Genomic DNA, 20198 nt, shown 5'->3' with positions numbered 1-20198 from the left:
TGTAAGCGAGCCCAATAAAAGAGTAAAGGCACGAAGATTCCTTTGTGAGACGTCACACCAGGGAGCTGGCGCCTTTGTTCAGCCTGTCAATGTCATCTTTCACGTTCAGTGTAGTGAAAAGGCAGATGTTAATGTTTTTCCTACTAAGAGATTGTTTCTTTTTAGAGTGCATGGTTAGTTTTTCCGTCCTTGGCCTAGACCTGCTTTATATATAACAGCAGCGTAGTGGTGGGAAGATTGAGGGTTGGCGCTGAAAGGACCCTGTATTTGAATCTCAGTTCTACCACTTACTAGCTATGGTCTTGACCTTCAGTCTCCCTTAGCCTCAGTCCCTTCATCTCTATTGATGAGACAAATTATACTACACAGGTCTGTATTACAAAATACACAGGGCTGTGGTGGGGATCAATAGGAAAACATTCGCCAACGGACCTTGTATAATGCCTGGTGCATAGTAAGCACTCAATAATTGGTATTCATCCTATATAATAAAAGGGTAATATGAATATAGACCAGATGGCAGAACAAGTGAACAACCAATAAAAGTGTAATAGGCTAACGATATGCTAAGGCTGCTCACCCGCTCACTATGATGTTCACTAATCACCAAGGGGCAGACAGTCAACTGGTTGACCAGTTGCTATAACATGCATTGGCCACTAGAGAGCAGGTGCTTTGACCATTAGGTTAGCTTGCTGTTGGGGTCTGGCAAATGGGGACTGAGCTAGATGGGCCGGGCATGCCCTAGAGCCCTCCCATGATCCCTCCCCAGCCTAACCCTAACCCTAACCCTAACCCTAACCCTAACCCTAACCCTAACCCTAACCCTAACCCTATATCTTCTCACAATCTGGGAACCCTCGGGGTATATTGGAGAGCTGGTTTTAGCCCGATCCTGCAGGCCACTCCAGAGGCAGGGCTCATGGCTGGCCAGTGCTGCTGTGGCACCACAAGCCTCTCCCGATCAGGACTGATTGGGTGTGAGCCCACAGTAGGCACAGTGGGGCCAGAATTAGCTGGAGCAGTGGGTAGGAGCTGCAAATGGTGTTGGACTGTGGGTTTTGGCCTGATCCCTGTAGGCCACCCAGGGGGACCCACCCTTGCATGAATTCATGCACCAGGCCTCTAGTTATTGTTAATAATTATTCTAGCTTATATAAGAAATTAAAGATATATGCCTTTCACAGTGCTCTACAAATAACATCATGTTTCCAGGATTGTATCAGCCAGGATAGTCTGGGTTTTGCTGCAGTAACAAAACACTCCCCACATGAGCCACAAAGGTTGCCTCCTGATCACGATGCAGTCTGCTCCTGCAGTCCTCCCTCCAAGACCCAGGAAATTGGAACAGCCAGTTTCTGGAACATTGCCAGCAGAGGAAAGGGGTCTTCTATCCACATTAAATGCTGCTAAACCAGTAGTCAAACATTGGTCTCATAATCCGGGACTGCTGGCTCCTAACCACTCGCCTGCTGGCTTGATCACCCTCTCCCCCTCATGCCGGCCTGATCTCCCCCTAACTGCTCCCCTCTGCCAGCCTGATAGCCCCTAACAGCCTCTGCCTAGGCCCCTGCCACCATGGCTTTTTCTGGAAAGAAGTCCAGAAGATGTCCGGTTTAATTAGCATACTGCCCTTTTATTAGTATAGATAAGACTGCTGGAGGAATTACGCCACACACGAATATGCAGTTGCAAATCACACAGCACTTTATTACTCACAGGGCTCCTGGTGCCAAGGGATCAGGCTTAACGGGGTCCCCGGAGGAGAGTGGGGTCCTCTGCGGGCAGTGGCAGATCCCTCTTTGGGTGGCCTATAGGGATCAGAGGTTCTGCAGAAGTCTCATGATCAGAGGTTCGGCCGTTCTCCTGCCGGCCGGCCGGCATGGAGTGAGGCCGCCTGGGGGTGGACCAAAAGGATGGTCGATGTCTGATGCCAGGGACCGTTTTGAAGCCTGTCCTGGCCCACAGCCGTCCAGGTGGCTATCAGTCACATGTATCATCACACAAATGTTAACCGGAATGCAGGCTGGTTATCGGCCCCAGTGTGGTGTCTATAAAGTTCACACACGTCGTTCCTCAGGGCAGCACTCAGCGATGGTCTAATCTCTATGGTGCAGATAGGGCTGGGCCGGAGCGGCCACTCCCTGTGCTCTTTACTATTTCACACAAGTATTTCACAAAAAATAATTTTTCTATGAATTAATTTGTTATGAAGACAGCGAGGAAGCCAGTTGTGTTCAGCCCAAGCCACCCGTGCAGAAGCTTCCCCGGTGTCCCAGTGGAGATCCTGGGGCACCGAGGTCTCAGGGACTTGACTGGTAGGGAGAGTGAAAGCCCACTGAGCGAGCAGGACAATGGAAGATTTGCTCCCTGAGTTCCTGTAGGACAGGCTCATGGGGAAGGGAAGCCAGGCATCCGGAGCCCAGAGGAGCCCACCAATCCCCACCACAAAGGCTCAGTCCATCTTACTGAACCGAAGGCTGCAGAACACAGGTGGGGAGAAACAGGGGGCCTAGAATATCACCGTGTCCACACCACTTCCCCGCTGATGGAGAGGCTGTGTCTCAGGGCTGACTGGTAGATCTCCTTGACCTGCTGAGTATCTGTTTTCACCTCTCTCTCTCTCTCTCTCTCTCTCTCTCTCTCTCTCTCTCTCTCTTTCCAAAATCAACCATTGTTCTAAGAGCATTTGCAGTTTCATTATAATTTCACTGGTCTCTCAGAGCATCCTGGCCCCAGTGAGCACCAGCAACTTTTCAAATGTTCCACCCACTCTGCTGTCATCACCACCCCCATCACAGTTCCTTCATCATCATCATCATCATCATCATCACCATCATCATCATCATCATCATCATCATCAAGAAGTCACTGCCTATAGTGCATAACATTGTAATAACTATGAATGATGCCATATGTCTGCCAGACTTAGCGGTGATATCACTTTATAATCAGTTTATTGTTACCTAAACTAATACAATATTCTATGTCTACTATAATTGAAAAATAAAAACAAAACATTTTTTATGTCTATCTAAGATGTGCTGCTGGAGACAAAGGTGAGCTGGGACTGGAAAGCAGGGCGAGAGACCAGGAATGGGGAGGGACATGGTTCCTGCTGGGAGGGTGAACCCTGGGGAGGGCCAGTCCAGGAGCCACTGTAACTCCCATATCCCAACAACTCAAACTCTTTCCCCTTCTTCCATTGTCAACTCTTCAGTAGTTCCAGCCTTCTTGGTGCTTATTCCTCCACTTCTCTTTCTTTATTCATGACCCCAATGTCTTTTTTAGTCAAAGTACAGTTCCTCATATCCACCCCCCCCCCCCCCCCCCCCCCCCCCCCGCCCTGATCCCTGTCTTCCCTGATTTCAGGTCCAGGTTCCTTCCTTCTCTTTGACCCACCTGCCATTTGAATGAATCCCTCCTCCACTGTGCTCAACACCTTTCCATGCAGTTCCATCCATTTTATCTCTCTGGCTTTTCCCCTCTAACAATGTCAAGTCCACGCCTTTGTCTCCCACATACCACGCTCCCTCCTCCCTGTACCACCAAGAGATCATGGAGATAGGTTCTCCTGTAGACTTTCGTGAATGAGGGTGAGTTGTTCCAGCCTCCTCTCCAGCTCCTGGGCCTGCTGCCTCAACTCTTCCGCCGACTGAGCCTTTGCGCCCTTATGTAAGTGTACTGAATTTTTCACCAGGTCCACTACATCCACGATAAGGAATACACCTGCCGTGGCTGCACCAAAGACCCTGGCTCCTTTGCCAAGAGCTTTCATCGCCTGGAGGCCGGATTGAGCAAAGACTGTCCCCATGCGCTTAAAGCCCGAGACCTTATCTAGATTGATAGAATTGGATTCTTCTGCATTGAGGACACCAGCTTTCTCCAGAATGCGTTCCAGTAGTGGGAAGCACCTCTGTGCTAAGGAAACAATTTTGGGTGTGCATTGAAATAGAATTCTCTCAACCACCTTCTCTAAGTTTCTGCCAGTTGACTCGATGCGCTTGGCTTCGGCTTTTGCTGACCCATTCTTTGAGACTTCCACGATGTTGGCAGTCACACCAGTCACAGCAGCTGCTGCCCCCAGTCCCAACCCAACTCCCGAAACTGCCAGACTAGCCCCTAATGTGAAAGGTGCCAGACACACGCCAGCGATGGTCAGAACGCCAGACACAGCGCCTGTGGAAGCGGCCGCCACCTGGGTGATGGTGCAGTCCCTGTGCACCTTGTCAACCTCATCAGCAAGTGCGTAGAGCTTTCCTATGCGTTCCTCAAGGTCCTGTTTGACCTGAGGAAACTCCTTCATAAACCTTTCCCTATTCTCCTTGTCTTCCATGGCCATGAATGTTTTAAGCTGGCTCAAGTCTGCATAGAGTGCATCTGCCTCAGCCCTGCAATCACAAAGGACAGGGGATTAACCACAGCAGGTCTATGAATTGCTAAAGCTGAGACCCTACTGGATGACCTGGTGCAGGAAGCCCTGACCTCTATGGTGGGAACATGTGCATCTATTCAGAATCCCTCAGATCACACCACTTTGACAGCCCCCACTCTAACCAGAAGCGGTCACTGAGCCACATTGCATTCCCTCTGGTCAGCGTTACTCCATGGAGAAGAGAAGAGGGTCCCACAGGGAGATCAGGAGCTCTCTAGCTCACACACAGGGTTGGAACACATGATCAACCAGGGCCCTCTGCCCCCAGCAGAGAGGGGATAAAATCAGGGAAGGAAGAAATGTGCCCTCAGCCCCTGCACAGCTCTCCACTAGGCCCCTGGCCTCCTCAGTCCTGTGTCCAGGTGCTTCCGCTGCCTCACTCTAGTCCAGCCCCGCTGCCACACCTTCCTGCCAGTCCTCCCACCTGGACCACCCTTGCTCCATCCAGACCTGGGCTCTGACCCTGCTCCAGGCCTCTCTGGGCCTCCAGACAGGATGACTGCACTTGCTTCCTTGCCACCCTTGACCCTGAAGTTCATCCCTAGGCCTTCACCAGAGTCCTATCAGACGGACTTGCTATTCATTGATGAGGGAGATGACATAAGCCCAGAGCCCCAGAGCCAGGCAGAGATACAGTCAGGATTCAACCCAACACGGTACAACCTCACTGCAGCTCTCCACCTTCCAGGCCAGCAGTACCCTGCAGAGTTTGTGCAATCCCTTTCTTAGGGAGAGCAGGCTCTCTAGCCACAATCCCCGGAGACACAAACTGTGCCAGCATTTTCTGGCTTGTCCCACAGGACGTCCTGCGAGGCCCTCACATCCAACAAGAAGATGCTTGGGTCCTGTCTATTCCCAGCATCTTTTCTAAAGTTCATGTGAACTGCCCACATACCATGTGTCAGTCATTAGGCTAAACAGTTAGACGCATGATCTCATTCTCCTCACAATGGAATAGAACAGATGAATAAGACAGAGAGTGGTTAAGTAACATGGCCAAGGCCTCATAACCTTCCCTCTACAAGTCTCATCTCTTCTTAACCTGGGGCCCTTCTCTGCCAACAAATGATAGGAAGGAAATGTTGCTCATGGACTGTTGAGAAGGAACTTGTTTAATCCCAAGCACAGGATCCTGCCTAGAGGAGGGTGCCTGTCAGAGGAATCTGGATGCAGGGGAGATGGGGGTGACGATACAGACATCCCCTGGAGGTTACCTAGACAGCTTGGCTGCAGCCACAAATCTCTCCCAGGATCCATCACTCAGCAGGCGTTGCAGTTTCTCTTTGTTCCATGGGTCCTTTAAATACTCAATGGCATCAATGAAGTCTCTGTGCTCTAGATGGAAAGCGAAAACAATGAGGTTAGAAGGTAATGGGTAGAATGGAAATGGAATTGAGTATCTAATCTAATAAAATGGTAATATGCAAATTGACCATCAATCCATCACAAATTTTGCAGCACCTTTAGCATCACAGGTCCAGGCCACAGAGGGAGGGAGGGGGTCTGGGCAGGCAGCTCACCTCTACCCCAGAGGACACAATGCAGGGCTAGGGGGGCATGTTCCTGGCAGCTGCTTCGGGGCTCAGAGCACACTTCTACCCCAGCGGGCACAACCCAGTGGCTCTCTGCATGGGAGCTGCAGAGGAAACACCTTTTCTGACCGCTCATTAGCTAAGCTCTCTGTATGCTGCCACTTGCACTATTCTTGGTAAATTGAATAATGAGAACCCAAACAAGTGATTTAGACTTTGTTCCACACTCCTAGAAGACAAAAACTAACATCTGCTGCTTGTGGGGCTAAAAAATGTCATATTCTGTCCTAGCTGGTTTGTCTCATTGGATAGAGCTTTGGCCTGCTGACCACAGGATCTGGGTTTGATTCTGATCAAGGGCATGTACCTAGTTTGTGGGCTCCTCCCTGGCCAGGGCCCAGCTCAGGCCTCTTGCAGGAGGCAAAGAATTGAAGTGTCCCTCTCACATTGAGGTTTCTCTCTGTCTTTTCCTGCCTTCCAAGCTCTCTAAAAATTAATGGAAACATATCCTCAGGTGAGAATAAGAAAGAAAGAAAGAAAGAAAAAAAGAAAGAAAAGAATGTCAGATCCTATGAAAGAGACATCTGGAAAATGCCTAAAGAAATTTGTCATTTTTTTGTGGTGAAGGAACTGGAGTTCACATTGCAGAAAACACCATGGCAGATGTGGTGGCTGGCAGTGGCTGCAGCAGTGGGGTGATGGTGCTGGCACCTTCCCCTGATCAGCCTGGTTGCCTCCTGCAGAGGGAGGCCAGACTGTGGCTTAGCCCCTATCCTCATAGGAAGCAAGGTTAAGCAGTCAGTAGGACATCCCCCAAGGGCTCCTAGTCTGTGAGAGGAGGCAGGCTGGGGTGAGGGACCCACCCCTCAAGTGCACAAACTTTGTGCACTGAGCCTCTAGTAAACAAGGTAGTTAACTGTTCATCTTCCTGAGCAGCTGTCACCTGAGGAACTCTTTAAAAATTTATTAATCTGGGGAATGTTTGTTGAGTTACCTGGTATTATGGAATGAACTATCCACCCCCCAATTTATATATTGCTGGCCTGACACCCCATGCGAGTGTACTTACTAATTTATTTTTTAAATATATTTTTGTTGCTTTTTAGAGAGAGAGGAAGGGAGAAGTATAGAGATAGAAACATCGATAAGAAAGAAACATCAATCAGTTGCTCCTGCCTGTGTACTCCTGGAGGTTGGGCTGCAATCCAGGCATGTGCACCAACTGGGAATCCAACCAGTGACCTCTTGGTTCATGAGTCAACACTCAACCACTGAGTCACAATGGCCAGGCCCCATGTGACTGTATATTATAATTAAGGTTAAATGAGGCCGTAAGTGTGATACTAATGCAATAAGGATGGTATCCTTATGAGAAGATTGTGAGACACCAATTCTCTCTATCCCCCACTTATATCTCTCTCTCTCTCTCTCTCTCTCTCTCTCTCTCTCTCTCTCTCTCTCTCCCCCTCCTTCTCCCTCTCTGTCTCTCTTTCTTTAAATCAATAACTTTTATAAATCTTTTTAAAAATGTGGGACTCTCAGGGATTTGGAGACTCTGGAAATGCAGATAAGGGACTGGTGTATGCCTTGTGTGGGCATAGACAGAATGTAAATGTGTTTCCTGTCATATACACACAAGACATATTTTATTTCATAGACAAAGAAAGTGAAACTCAGACAGGAAAGAAGGCCCAAGCCAAGAAGCAGAAAGCTCACAGGTGGAATCCAAGGTCAACCATCAACCATTTCCTGACATTTGTTTGAAGCCTCCTTAGGTTTCAAAAATTCATGTGATTTGTGCATTCAACCCTATAGTGCCCCTTGGGGATATTTTCAGAATTTAAAAATAATGTTTCAGGTCACACGCCATTGATAGAGTAAACCTACCAGGCAAAGAGGATGCTTCCTGCTACTCACAGATGCTCCAGGGTGGGGAGTAGAGGAGGCGTCTTCAGGTGGGTGGGGTTTGGGCCCTCAGATCTAATGCTGTGATCAATCAGTACCACCTCTCCCCCTCCAGGCTGGGCTCAAGGGCCACAGCTCCCCTGGCAACTCTGACTCCACCCTCACCCACTTCTTAAACAGGAGGTCATCTTGTTTATCCTCAGGAAACCACCAGCTTCAGTCCTCCCTCAGGGAACCTGGGGCCTGCTCAGAAGCTTCAGCTTCTGAACTGTCCGCTTCCCACTTATGCTGTAACAGAAACAAGTTTTATCCCCTCCTGGGGGGTGATGTGGTTGCCTAGAAAATTCAGTGTTGATTTGGGTGGGTGGAGGCGTGTTTTTTCCTTTTCCTGTTTCACCCACTGAGGGAGAAAGTAAACCTGGGCTAGGATGGAGGGAACCCAGAGCACTGCATCTGTGTATCTGTTGGCGAGCATGTGGGTGGGTGTGGGAAATAAAAAAGCGGGTCTCCGCAGGGGTATCTGAGATCATCAGAAGTTCCTGTCTGACAGTCACACCTAGCACACAGGTGTTTATAATTGGGAGCACAGGTCAGGGACCCAGCACAGCTGTGGAGGTTGCAGTGCTTTGGAAGGGGAAGTTTCCACCAGGAACTAGCAGGTTCCAGGTACAGGGGACAAGAGATTCCCACCTCCCATGGGCTGTCCTGGCCTCATTGGAGTCATTGCATGAGTTGCAGAAGATGGGAAGCAGTGAGCATGTTGAGGAGAGAGCTAGAAGGAGATCCCCACATACACTTCTGGTTGAGGGGACTTCCCTTGGACCCTCTTGGGGATTTGAGGACACTCATCAATCCCCTTTGAAGTTCTTCATTCCTGTGTAGCTTAACCCATATTGGAGATGTCTCCCTCAATTCTAGATCATGAGCAGGAACCAGCTAAGAGGAGGAAGCTGACTACCTGGGCAGTTTCCGTAAACTTTTGAGGCCATGGTGTCAGCAGTGGGATCTCAGAGTTTCCCCTTCGGCTCACCAGTCTGTGTTCAGCTGGAAGGAGGTGTTGCTTCACCCTTGGGGAAGAGAAAACAAATTGTGGGGTGCAAGGTGAGCCAGCTGTGCAACTGGGAGCAGCGAGGGGCTCCGTTTCTGGTGTTTCTTTCAGGGAAGGCCTCAGATGCCAAGATGGACTCAATCCATTGTATTTTCATGTCTACCAGGCTCTGCCAGCTGCAATTTAGGAGCAGGTACTCACCTCACTCAAGCCCACTGCAAGCCAAGAGACAGTTCCTTTGTCCTATGGGGACACAAGGAGAAGAGCACCAGACAAGGAAATAGACAGGTGAGGAGAATAAAAGCAGACACGAAAGATGGGAAGGAGAGATGGGAGGAATGCTTTGGAAATGACTTGAGGTTGGGGACATCTGGCTTACTAATCAGTATAGCTAATATTGATGGTGTGTCTACCACAGGCTCCTTACCTGTTCCCTCAGCAAGTACTCTCGCACATTCCACGTGGTGGCCGCCATTGTGGCTCCCATTGGAACGTGGAGGAAACCACCACCAAGTGTAGGTTTTCACCTAAACTCGGGTTAGCCCAAGTGCCACAGTAGTGCTGGAGCTAGGACTCCAACCCAAGTCTTCCTGATCCCAATCCCGTGTTTGTGAGGACTAAGCTCTACTCCCTTTTACATACAAAAACGCTTATTGATGTGTCTGTGCTGCTTGCAAATCAGGCTTCTGATTCCCAAACGCTGTCTTGCGCCCTGTGCCCAGTCTCTGTGTTGATAAATTCCTGAGGCTGTGACCTCCCAAGCCTGCACTCTTTTTGCTTCTGCAAGACCCTCATGGCCTAAGGCCCTGGTGTCCTGCAGTCCAGGCCCCAGCCCTGCAGCCCTGCTGTGGGCTGCCTAGCCCTCCTGGTGCTGCTGGGTCCTCTCTGCTGCCAACGCCATCGCTGGACCTTAGCTTGTTTCCAGTTCTTTATGAAAATACTGCAGAGACAATCCTCGGGCATAGAAGCTCATCTGCATTTCAGGTTGCTTCCCTTAAATATTTAATAAATGGAATGACTGGGACAGAGGGTATCACCATGTAAAAATTCCTTTATGCCTAGAGCCACACTCTAATGCAAACCAATTGCACCATATTACATTTATGCTCATAGGACAGTGGTTGGCAAACGTGACTCCCAAGCCACATGCTGCTCCTTGGCTCCATGAGTGTGGCTCTTCCACAAAATACCACGTGTGGGGGCACACGTACAGTGCAATTGAAACTTCGTGGCTAATGCGTAGAAGTCAGTTTTCGGCCTGGTTGAGTCTATTTTGCACAAGTGGCCTTAGCAGAAGTGGGGTGTCGGTTGGTCAGGTGACTGCATGTGGCTCACCATCCTCAGTTTGCCAACTACTGTCATAGGATGTGAGATGCCCATCTTTTCTATCTTTCAGTTCATAGTACTTTTTAAACACACACACACACACACACACACACACACACACACCTTAGTTTTTAAAATTCTTTTATTATGCTAAAAAAAAAAGGCACAACATAAAATTTACCACTCTAACCATTTGTAAGGGTTCAGTTCAATATGTAAACTTGTATTTGCACTGGTTTGCAACCAATCTCCAAAACACTCTTCAATTTATAAAACAGAAAATTTCTACCCACTAAACAATAACTTGCCATCCCCCATCTCCCAGCCCCTGGAAACTGCCATTCTACCTCCCATCTCTACGGATTTGAGGGCTTCATATAAGTGGAATCACACAATGCTTCTCTTCCTGAGACTGCTTTATTTCACTTAGCACAGTGTCCTCAAGGGTCATTCATGTTGGAACATGGGTCAGAATGCCCTTCCTATTTTTTTTTTTTAATATATATTTTATTGATTTTTTACAGAGAAGAAGAGAGATGGATAGAGAATTAGAAATACTGATGAGAGAGAATCATCGATCAACTGCCTCTTGCACACCTCCCACTGGGGATGCACCCGCAACCAAGGTAGATGTCCTTGTCCAGAATCCAACCCGGGACCCTTCAGTCCACAGATTGATGCTATATCCACTGAGCCAAACTGGTTTTGGCTGCCCTTCCTTTTTAAGGCTATAATTTTTTTTTTATAAAGGATTTTTGGGAAAATTTATTTGAGCCAAATTGCACTAGATCTAAAATACTCTGGAGAATAATAGTTTCTCAGCTTCTTCTATGCATTTGAAATGAAAGGGATGTAAGAAAGGTTATATGAAGTTGGGAGGAAGCAGTGAGGATTGGAATACAGGACAGTCAACAAGAGTGTGGTCTCTTTTTATTTTATTTTTTTGTTTTTTCCCTCAGGTCTTTTTTTTTTTTTTTTAAATAAATCTTTATTGTTCATATTATTACAAATGTGATCCTCTTCCCCCCCTCAATTGCTCCTTTCCACCAGGTTCCCACCCCACCCTGTGTTTTTTCCCCATCCCCCATTGTCCTCATCCACAGGTGCACAGTTTTTGTTCAGTCTCTTCCTGCACCCCCACTCCCCTTTTCCCAGAGAATCATCAGTCTACTCCCCTTCCATACCTCTGATTCTATTATATTCACCAGTTAATATTGTTCATCAGATTTTTTAATTCCCTTGGTTTTTAGATTCACTTGTTGATAGTCACGTATTTGTTGATCAGAATTTTTATCTTTATCTACTTCCTCTTCCTAAAGAACCCCCTTCAGCAATTCATATAATTCTGGTTTGGTGGTGATGAACTCTTTTAGCTTTTTTTTTTTATTTGTGAAGCTCTTTATCTGTCCTTTGATTCTGAGTGATAGCTTTGCTGGGTAGATTATTTTTGGCCGTAGGTTCTTGCTATTCATCACCTTGAATATTTCTTGCCATTCCCATCTGGCCTGCATGGTTTCTGTTGAGAAATCAGCTGACAATCATATGGGTGCTCCTTCATAGGTAACTACCTGCTTTTCTCTTGCTGCTTTTAATATTCTCTCTTTGTCTTTTGCTCTTGGAATTTTAATTATGATGTGTCTTGGGGTGGTTCTCCTTGGATTCCTTTTGTTTGGGGTTCCTGGACTTGTAAGTCTATTTCTTTCCCCAGGTGGGGGAAGTTTTCTGTCACTATTTCTTCCAGTATTCTTTCGGTATCTTGCTTTCTCTCTTCTTCTGCAATCCCCATAATTCTGATGTTGGTTCGCTTGAAATTGTCCCAGAGGTTTCTTACACTATCTTCAACTTTCTGGATTCTCTTATCTTCTCTCTTCTGCAGAGGAGTGTCCTCTGGCTCTTTATGTTCTAAATCTTTGTATTGATTCTTGTGATCTTCCAGTTTGTTTTTAGGACTTTGTATAATATTTTTTATTTCAGACAATGTTTTCTTCATTTCTAGTTGATTCCTTATTGTTTCTAGTTTCTCCCTTTTTATATCCTCATAGGTCTCATTTATTTTATCGGCCTTTTTTAGGATATTGTTGAATAACCTTATAACTGTAGTTTTGAACTCAATGTCCAATCTTTTCTTTTCCTCCATCTCCTTCCTTTGTCTCCTTCCTCTTGTCTGCATTTTAGTTGTTTCCCTGATTTGATGAAAGAGCTTTATGTGCTAGGTGTTCTGGTAGAGCCCAGTAGCACAGCCTTCCAAGTTACCTGCGGTGGACAGTCTTGGTGTAGCCCTTTGTGGGCTGTGTGTGCAGTCTTGTTGTTAAGCTTTCCTTATTGTTGGTATCACTGGGATGCGTTGATCTCCAAGCCAATTGCCTGTGAGGATCAGCAGTGTCTCAGCTAGGAGGGCTTCTGTACTCCGCTTGGATAGGGAGGGGTCTTGGGGGTGGCGCAGACAATCTTTGGTTCCCTGTCAGTCTCGCCTTAGAAAAGAACTGTTGGTGGAGAGTTTCGAAAGATTGGTTGTAGGTGCGCGCACCTCTTTGGTAAAGGCGCAGACAAGCTTTGGATTCCGGCCAGTCCCTCCTTAGAGAAAACCAGCCTCTGGGAGAGCTTCTGTGCTCAGCCACAGATGGGGCGGAGTCTCGGGTTGGTGCAGACAAGCTTTGTTTTCTCTTTGGCTCCTCCCCAAGTCCCGCAGTAATGGCCTCTGGCTTCACACACCTTCGAGAGATCTCTGCCCAGTGCCTGACAGTCTGGCCTCTCCCTGTCTGGGGCTGTCTATCAGAGCAATAGGGTGATTCTGTTTTCCTCTCGAACAAGAAAGCCAGCCGCGTTAGTTGTTCGCCCTCTCCGCGCCAGGAGTAAGCCAGTAGCAAACTCAGCCCGGCCCGCCCTCTCTGTGTGCCTGGAGTAAGCCACTGCCTTTTCACGCGCACAGTTCTCCGTACCTTCACAGTTCCTGAGGTTCAGTGTGCCTTCTCTCTCCTTCCCAGATGGCAGAGCCTCCTCTCAGCTAGCCATCCGGCACTTCAGGGCAATGCCTCCCCTGTTTTCCAGTTCTAAATTCAAATTTGTTGTGGTAGGCTGCATTCGGGTGACTACCCTATGCCACCATCTTGGTTCCTCTCCTCCACATTCCCTCCCATCCCCCTCCTCCACATTCTTCCAGACCCCCCTCCTCCATGTCCCCTCACAACCCCCTTCTCCACGTCCCCTCAATCCCCCTCCTCCACATCCCTTCCCATTCCCCTCCTCCACATTTCCTCACATCCCCCTCCTCCACATCTCCTCTCTTTTTAAAAAACAAAACAAAAATGTTTTTATTGACTTATAGAGAGGAAGGGAATGGAAGAGAGAGATAGAAATGTTGATGAGAGAGAAGCATCCAGTGGCTGCCCCCTATATGTTCTATGCTGAGTTTTGAGCCCACAATCCGAGCATGTGCCTTGAATTGGAATCGAACTGGTGACCTTTTCATTCAACTATGGAGTCACAATGGCAGGCAAGACTGTGCTCTCTGGAGAGTGGTTATTTCTAAAGTGTGTTCTCCTAGGTGCACAGATACAATGGACAGGGCTTGCTTAAAGAAAACAAACCTTTCACTAAAGAGTATAAGCCTGGGATGTGTCCACCCGCCATGACCTGCCCAGCTAGGAATTATGATCACATCACCCTGTGGGTTACTTGGCATAGAACTCATTTCTCACCCATGTTCCCCCTTTTGATCACAATTCAGTTTGAAGGATGCGTGGATAACCAACCTTTTGTTGGAGAGCATGGTCCCACAGTGCTAGGAGGGCTCCTTCCTGGGAAGTGTCAGTGCCCACCTTGTCTTGGTGATCATGGGGATGGGGCCACACTGCAATCAGGGGCTCTGTTTGAGGCCAAAGGTTCCCAAAATGATGCAGGCAGGGAAAGGGGAGGCAGACAGGTCTTATGGCCTTCACTGTGAAAACACACTCTGGCCCTGGCTGGAGCAATCGCTGTTTCTCTCTCTGTCTCTGTCTCTCGATATCAAATCAATAATAATAGAAACACTCTGGGTCATTTCAGTTCTGTGAACTATCATGATGGGAACAGACCTCTCCATGAAGAGGATTCCCCAGTTCTGTCTGGACTATCTTGCCCAGGAGCCCAGGGAAGAGAGGAAATGTTTTTCTTTGTATTTTCTTCACATCCCTCCATACCCACTTCCTCTACCTGCTCCACATCCCCTCACATCCCCCTCCTCCATCTCCCCTCACCTCCCCCTCCTCCACATCCCCTCACCTCCCCCTCCTCCACGCCCCCTCAACACCCCTCCTCCACATCCCCTCACATCCCCTCCTCCACGCCCCCTCAACCCCCCCGCCTCCACATCCCCTCACATCCCCTCCTCCACATCCCCTCACATCAACCTCCTCCACATCCCCTCCCATCTCCCTCCTCCACACCCCCATCCCCCTCCTCCACATCCCCTCACATTAACTTCCTCCACCTCCCATCACATCCACCTCCTCCACATCTCCTCACATTCCCCTCCTCCTCCACATCCCCCTCCTCCACATGCCCTCACGTCCAACTCTTCCACATCCCCTCACATACCCTCCTCCACATCTCACATTCCCCTCCTCTATATCTCTTCACATTCCCCTCCTCCACATCTCCTCACATTCCCCTCCTCCACATTGCCCCATATCCACCTCCACCAAGTCCTCTCACATCCACCTCCTCCATATCCCATCACATCCACCTCCTCTACCTGATTTACATCCCCTCACATCCACCTCCTCTGCCCCCTCCAAATTGTCTCACACTCTCCTCTTCTACCTTACCCACATCCCCTCAGATCCATCTCCTCTACCTCCTCCACATCCCCCTCATCCACCTCCTCTACCACCTCCAGTTCCCCTCACATCCACCCCTTCTGCCTCCTCTACATCCGCTGATATCACCCTCACAACCTCTTTGTTTTGGTGTCACTGACTCCGATTACAGGGAGTCCAGTTCTCAGCTAAGCTAGAGGAAGGATGTGAACCCACCTGAGCCGTGTCCCCCTTCCTCTCCATGGTTTAGGGGTACTGGGGTAGTGAGGAACCTCAGACAAATCTGGTTTCCAATCCGGGTTCTGTCACTGCTTACATGTGCCTTTGAGCCCATTACCGCCCCTCTCTGCCCCTGCCCCCCACTTTGATTCCCTCACCTACACAATAGTGACAATATCCTTATCTTAGAAAGTGTGAGGATGAGGAGAGGAGGAGGCACTCCTACCCTCCCATCTTACGAAGAATCTCCCTCTGCCTGTAGCTGTGCAGAACCCCTCTGACGCTGTGTCTGCACAAAACCAGCCACCCCTGGGACCAAGGTTACAGGAAATCAAAAATGAAAGTAAATTCCAATTTCTGAGAAGCTCAGGGTCAACCACATTGTCTAATGTGCACCCATCGCCACAGACCAGACTGCACTGCCTGCTGATGCATTAGAGCAGGGGTTCTCAACTTGAGGGTTACGACCTTTTTGGTGGTCCAGTGACCCTTTCACAGAAGTCGCTTAAGAACATCAGAAAACACAGGTATTTACATTATGATTCATAACAGTAGGAAAATTGCAGTTATGAAATAGCAATGAAAATAATTTTATGGTTGGGAGTCATCACAACATGAGGAATTGTATTAAAGGGTAGTGGCATTAGGAAGGTTGAGAACCATAGTCTTAGAGCAACCCCAGGTCTGATATCCCTGGTCCTTCTCCGCTCAGCCCATCCTGCCTCCCAGGTTTCCAGAAGGAAGACCTGCCACAGACACACAGAGGGATCCTGGGAAAATGTCTCCCTTCACCCATGGGCTTGTCTCCAGAACCCTCCTCTCTCATCCTCCCTACACGCTCCAAATGCCCCCTTCGTCACCCTCTATCCCAGCGATGAGCACCTCCCTAAGCACAGCAGAGGCTCACTGCCTCCTTGCATTGCCTTGGTCCCTGCTCCTATTACAGGCGCCGCCCAGGCAGTTTCTAGACATTTGCTTTTGTAGGTCCTTCTGCCAGGAGCACCTGCTTCTTCCTCCTGGAACAACATGCTCCTCCTTCAAAGCCCAACTCTGGGATCTTCTCCTCTGAGAAGCCCTCCACATTCCCTCTCCCAGAATCCACTGTCCCCTGCAGGCACTGCTCCCCTGGCACCTGTGGAAGGCCCATGGCCACTGTGTCTGCATCTCTCCTTACCCTTTAGAGCAGGCCTCTCTGAACCTGTCCCTGGTGGCTGGGTCAGTGCCAGCGACCTGTCTGAGGAGGCCATCCCTAGTGGTCATTCCCGTGTGGGAGCACAACATTGTGTACATTGGCAGAGAGAAGGCTCTTACTCACTTACCTAGCCCACACTTTTTGGCTTCCACCACACCCCAACTTCCACCTCCTCCACTCCCTCCATATCCCCCAACGTCCACCTCTTCTGCCTCCTCTTCACCTCCCACATTCACCTCCTCTTCTCCCTCCATATTACCCAATGTCCAACTCCTCTGCCTCCTCCAAATCCTCTCACATTCACCCCTTCTGCCTCCTCCACATCCTCTGATACCCCCCTCACAATCCCTTTGTTTTGGGGTCACTGACTCCTATTGCAGGGAGCTAAGCTGGAGGAAGGATGTGAACCCACCTGAGCAGTGACCGCCTTCCTCTCCACGGTTTAGGGGTACTGGGTAGGGAGGAACCTCAAACAAAACTGCGTTCCAATCAGGCCTCTGTCACTGCTTACATCTGCCTTTGGGCCCATTACCACCCACTCTGTGCCCCTGCCCTTCCCTTTGATTCCCTCACCTACTCAATAGTGACAATACCCCGGTCTTAGAAAGTGTGAGGATGAGAAGAGGAGGAGGCGCTCCTACCTTCCCAACTTACCAAGAATGTCCCTCTGCGTGTAGCTGTGCAGAACACCTCTGCTGCTCTGTCTGCACAAAACCAGCCACCCCCGGGGCCAAGGCTACAGGAAATAAAAAAAGAAAGTAAATTCCAATTTCTGAGAAGCTCAGTGTCAACCACATTGCCAAATGTGCACCCCCACCACCACAGGCCAGCCCTGCCCTGCCTGCTGATGCCTTAGAGCAGGGGTTCTCAACTTGAGGGTCACGACCCCTTTGGGGGTTCAATGACCCTTTCACAGGGGTCGCCTAAGACCATCAGAAAACACAGATATTTACATTACGATTCATAACAGTAGGAAAATTGCAGTTATGAAGTAGCAATGAAAATAATTTTATGGTTGGGAGTCACCACAACATGAGGAGCTGTATTAAAGGGCTGTGGCATTAGGAAGCTTGAGAACCACTGCCTTAGAGCAACCCCAGGTCTGACCTCCCAGGTCCCTCACCACTCAGCCCATCCTGCCTCACTCAGGTTTCCAGAAGGAAGTCCTGCCACAGACACAATTTTCACAGATCCTGGGAAAATTTCTCCCTCCACCCCATGGGTTCGTCCTGAGAACTTTCCTTTTTCATCCTCTCCCACACGCCCCCAAAGCCCCCTTCGATACCGTCTGTCCCAGCGATGAGCACCGCCCTGAGCACAGCAGAGGCTCACTGCCTCCTTGCATTGCCTTGGTCCCAGCTCCTATTACAGGTGCCGCCCAGGCAGTTTCCAGACATTTGCTTTTGTAGGTCCTTCTGCCAGGAGCACCTGCTTCTCCACCTGGAACAGCATGCTCCTCCTTCATAGCCCAACTCTGGATCACCTCCTCTGAGAGCCCTACACATCTCTCCCTCCCAGAGTCCACTGTCCCCTGCAGGCTTGTTGGGAGCCAAAAAAGAATTGGCGTTAGTGAATCCATCTTAATAGACACCTCCATCTTAGACACTGAGTTTCTGACTTACCAGAACTCATGTGACAAGCTGCGGTTTAATCGTTAGCTAGAAATAACCTAAATGCCTAGCAACCTGTCCGGCTATTTTGCAAGGCACATCCTGCTGTTACAACTCGCCCTGCCCTGAAAAGTCCCTGCTGTATCCTCCCCCCATAGTTTACCCCGCCCTGGAATGTTCCCGAGGCAACCTTCCCCCTACAGCCTGTATATATATTGCAGCTGCAACAATAAAATTTGAGGCTTGATCAGAACCCTGTCTTGCCTCCATTTATTCGTGTCTCCTGTCTCTCTTTAATTCTCTATAAGATTCTCCTCGCCCCACCCTGAATGCCCTGCTGGATGGGGCACAGGCTCTGCTCCCCTGGCACCTGGGGGAGGCCCAGGGCCACTGAGTTCAGTTCTCCCCTGACCCTTTAGAGCAGGCCTCTCTGAACCTGTCCCTGGTGGCGGGGTCAGTGCCTCAGAATCCCGGAGACCTGTCTGAGGAGATGATCCAGGTGATCATGGCCGTCTGTGGGAGCACCAGTTTGCGGGCGTTGGCAGAGAGAAGCCTCTTGTTCCCTCTCCAGCCCTTTCTTCTTGACAGCAGATCTCTCTCTAGGAAGCCTAGTGGGCACCAGGGCCACCTCCCCCACTTTTTTTGGGGGGGCGGGGGCAGAGTGATGATGGTATTTCTGAAGCATCCATCTTGTATGAAAACTGTTTGAAATTTTAACCCTATTTGGCTTCTGGGGACTTAAGCTTTCCCAGACAAGGTCATCAGTGCTGGTGTCAGGCCAGGCCTCTGGATGAGGTCTCAAGGCCCCAGTACACACTGGCTCTTTAAGAACTTGCAAAAGGGGGCTGGAAACACCCCATATTTGGGAGACAAAGAAGGTAAAATCATAGAAATAAGGAGAATTCCTGCATGTTGGGGACCAGAATTTGAGATACAGTTTCCTCTGCACCCTCGCGTTATAAATATAACTCCATCTCTCTAAGTATTGCTTTGTTCTTCTTCAGTTTTCTCTAACATTGAATGAGGACCACACACCAGGGCTTCGCATACTCCACCAGCAAAGGCCTGGCTTCAGAGAAGAGGAAGCCAAGGTGAGGGGAGAGGCAGGCCATGCCCCAGGCAATTGAGGGGAGAGGCCAAGACTCAGAGCCAGTGTCACAGTTGGCCTGTGTCTCTGTTCACAGTTATTTTTGTCTTCTTTATCCTGGAACCTGCCTTCCTCCTGGTTCCTCTCCCTTTCACTAGCCTGACTGCCCCTGTACACCCACACACCCCCTTGCGAATCAAGCATTGCTAATCAAGACACAAATTCCAGAAGCATACAGGGAAACTTTGATTGATTTGTCCTCCTAAAAGTTAGAAACTGGACTGAAACTGGTTTGGCTCAGTGGATAGAGCGTCAGCCTGTGGACAGAAAGGTCCAAGGTTCGATTCTGGTCAAGGGCATGTACCTTGGCTGCGGGCACATCCTGAGTAGGGGGTGTGCAAGAGGCAGCTCATCGATGATTCTCTCTCATTGATGTTTCTAACTCTCTATTCCTTTCGCTTCCTCTATGTAAAAAAATAAAATCAATAAAATATATTTAAAAAATAAAAATAAATAAAATAAAAGTTAGAAACTGCAAAGGCTACCATCAGCCCATTACCACCCCCTCTCTTCCCCTTCCCACACATTAATTCCCTCACCTACACAATAGTGACAATATCCTTGTCTTAGAAAGTGTGAGGATGAGAAGGCGGGGGAGGCACTCCTACCCTCCCAACTTACTGAGCATCTCCCTCTGGAAGATCAAAAACAAGACCCACGTGTTCTTAGCTGTGCACATCTACTCGGCAGCTGTGTCTGCACAAACATCTTTGAAGTCTAAAATACTTGGAAAGGAAAACTGAAAGTAAATACCAAAGTTCTGAGCTCAGGCTCAAGCACATTACCCAATCCACGTTGCTACAGGTAAACCCCAGAGCCTGCTCAGGCCCAGATGAAGTCCCTGTCTGACCTCCCAGGTCCTTCACTGCTCAGCCCATCCTGCCTCCCTCAGATTTCCAGAAGGAAGACCTGCCACAGACACACAGAGGGATCCTGGGAAAATTTCTCCCTCCACCCCATGGTCTTGTCCCTGACCCCTCCTCTCTCA

At 49.1% G+C, this 20198-nt stretch overlaps 1 protein-coding gene across 9 annotated transcripts in view; it reads right to left on the bottom strand.

Moving 5' to 3' along the window:
• Positions 1-2940: 2940 nt before the first annotated feature.
• The window catches only part of LOC118730697 (apolipoprotein L3), a 224631-nt gene continuing 207373 nt past the window's right edge, over positions 2941-20198 (bottom strand). For 4 of the 9 annotated variants that reach the window (XM_036458842.2, XM_036458846.2, XM_036458847.2 and 1 more), the window contains 2 exons: positions 5650-5770; positions 2941-4391 (listed from right to left, as the gene is read on the bottom strand). In XM_036458842.2, coding sequence (XP_036314735.1) covers positions 3557-4391; positions 5650-5770 — 956 coding nt within the window. In that variant the 3' untranslated portion in view covers positions 2941-3556. Of the gene's footprint in view, positions 4392-5649; positions 5771-8830; positions 8940-9121; positions 9164-15500; positions 15605-17107; positions 17128-20198 lie in introns of those variants that run through there. The other 5 variants (XM_045587527.1, XM_045587531.1, XM_045587530.1 and 2 more) reach the window with 3 other exon arrangements.

This window comes from Pipistrellus kuhlii, unplaced genomic scaffold (assembly GCF_014108245.1).
Source record: "Pipistrellus kuhlii isolate mPipKuh1 unplaced genomic scaffold, mPipKuh1.p scaffold_m20_p_3, whole genome shotgun sequence".
Classification (NCBI taxonomy): Eukaryota; Metazoa; Chordata; class Mammalia; order Chiroptera; family Vespertilionidae; genus Pipistrellus; species Pipistrellus kuhlii.
This window is presented reverse-complemented; position numbering and strand designations above follow the sequence as displayed.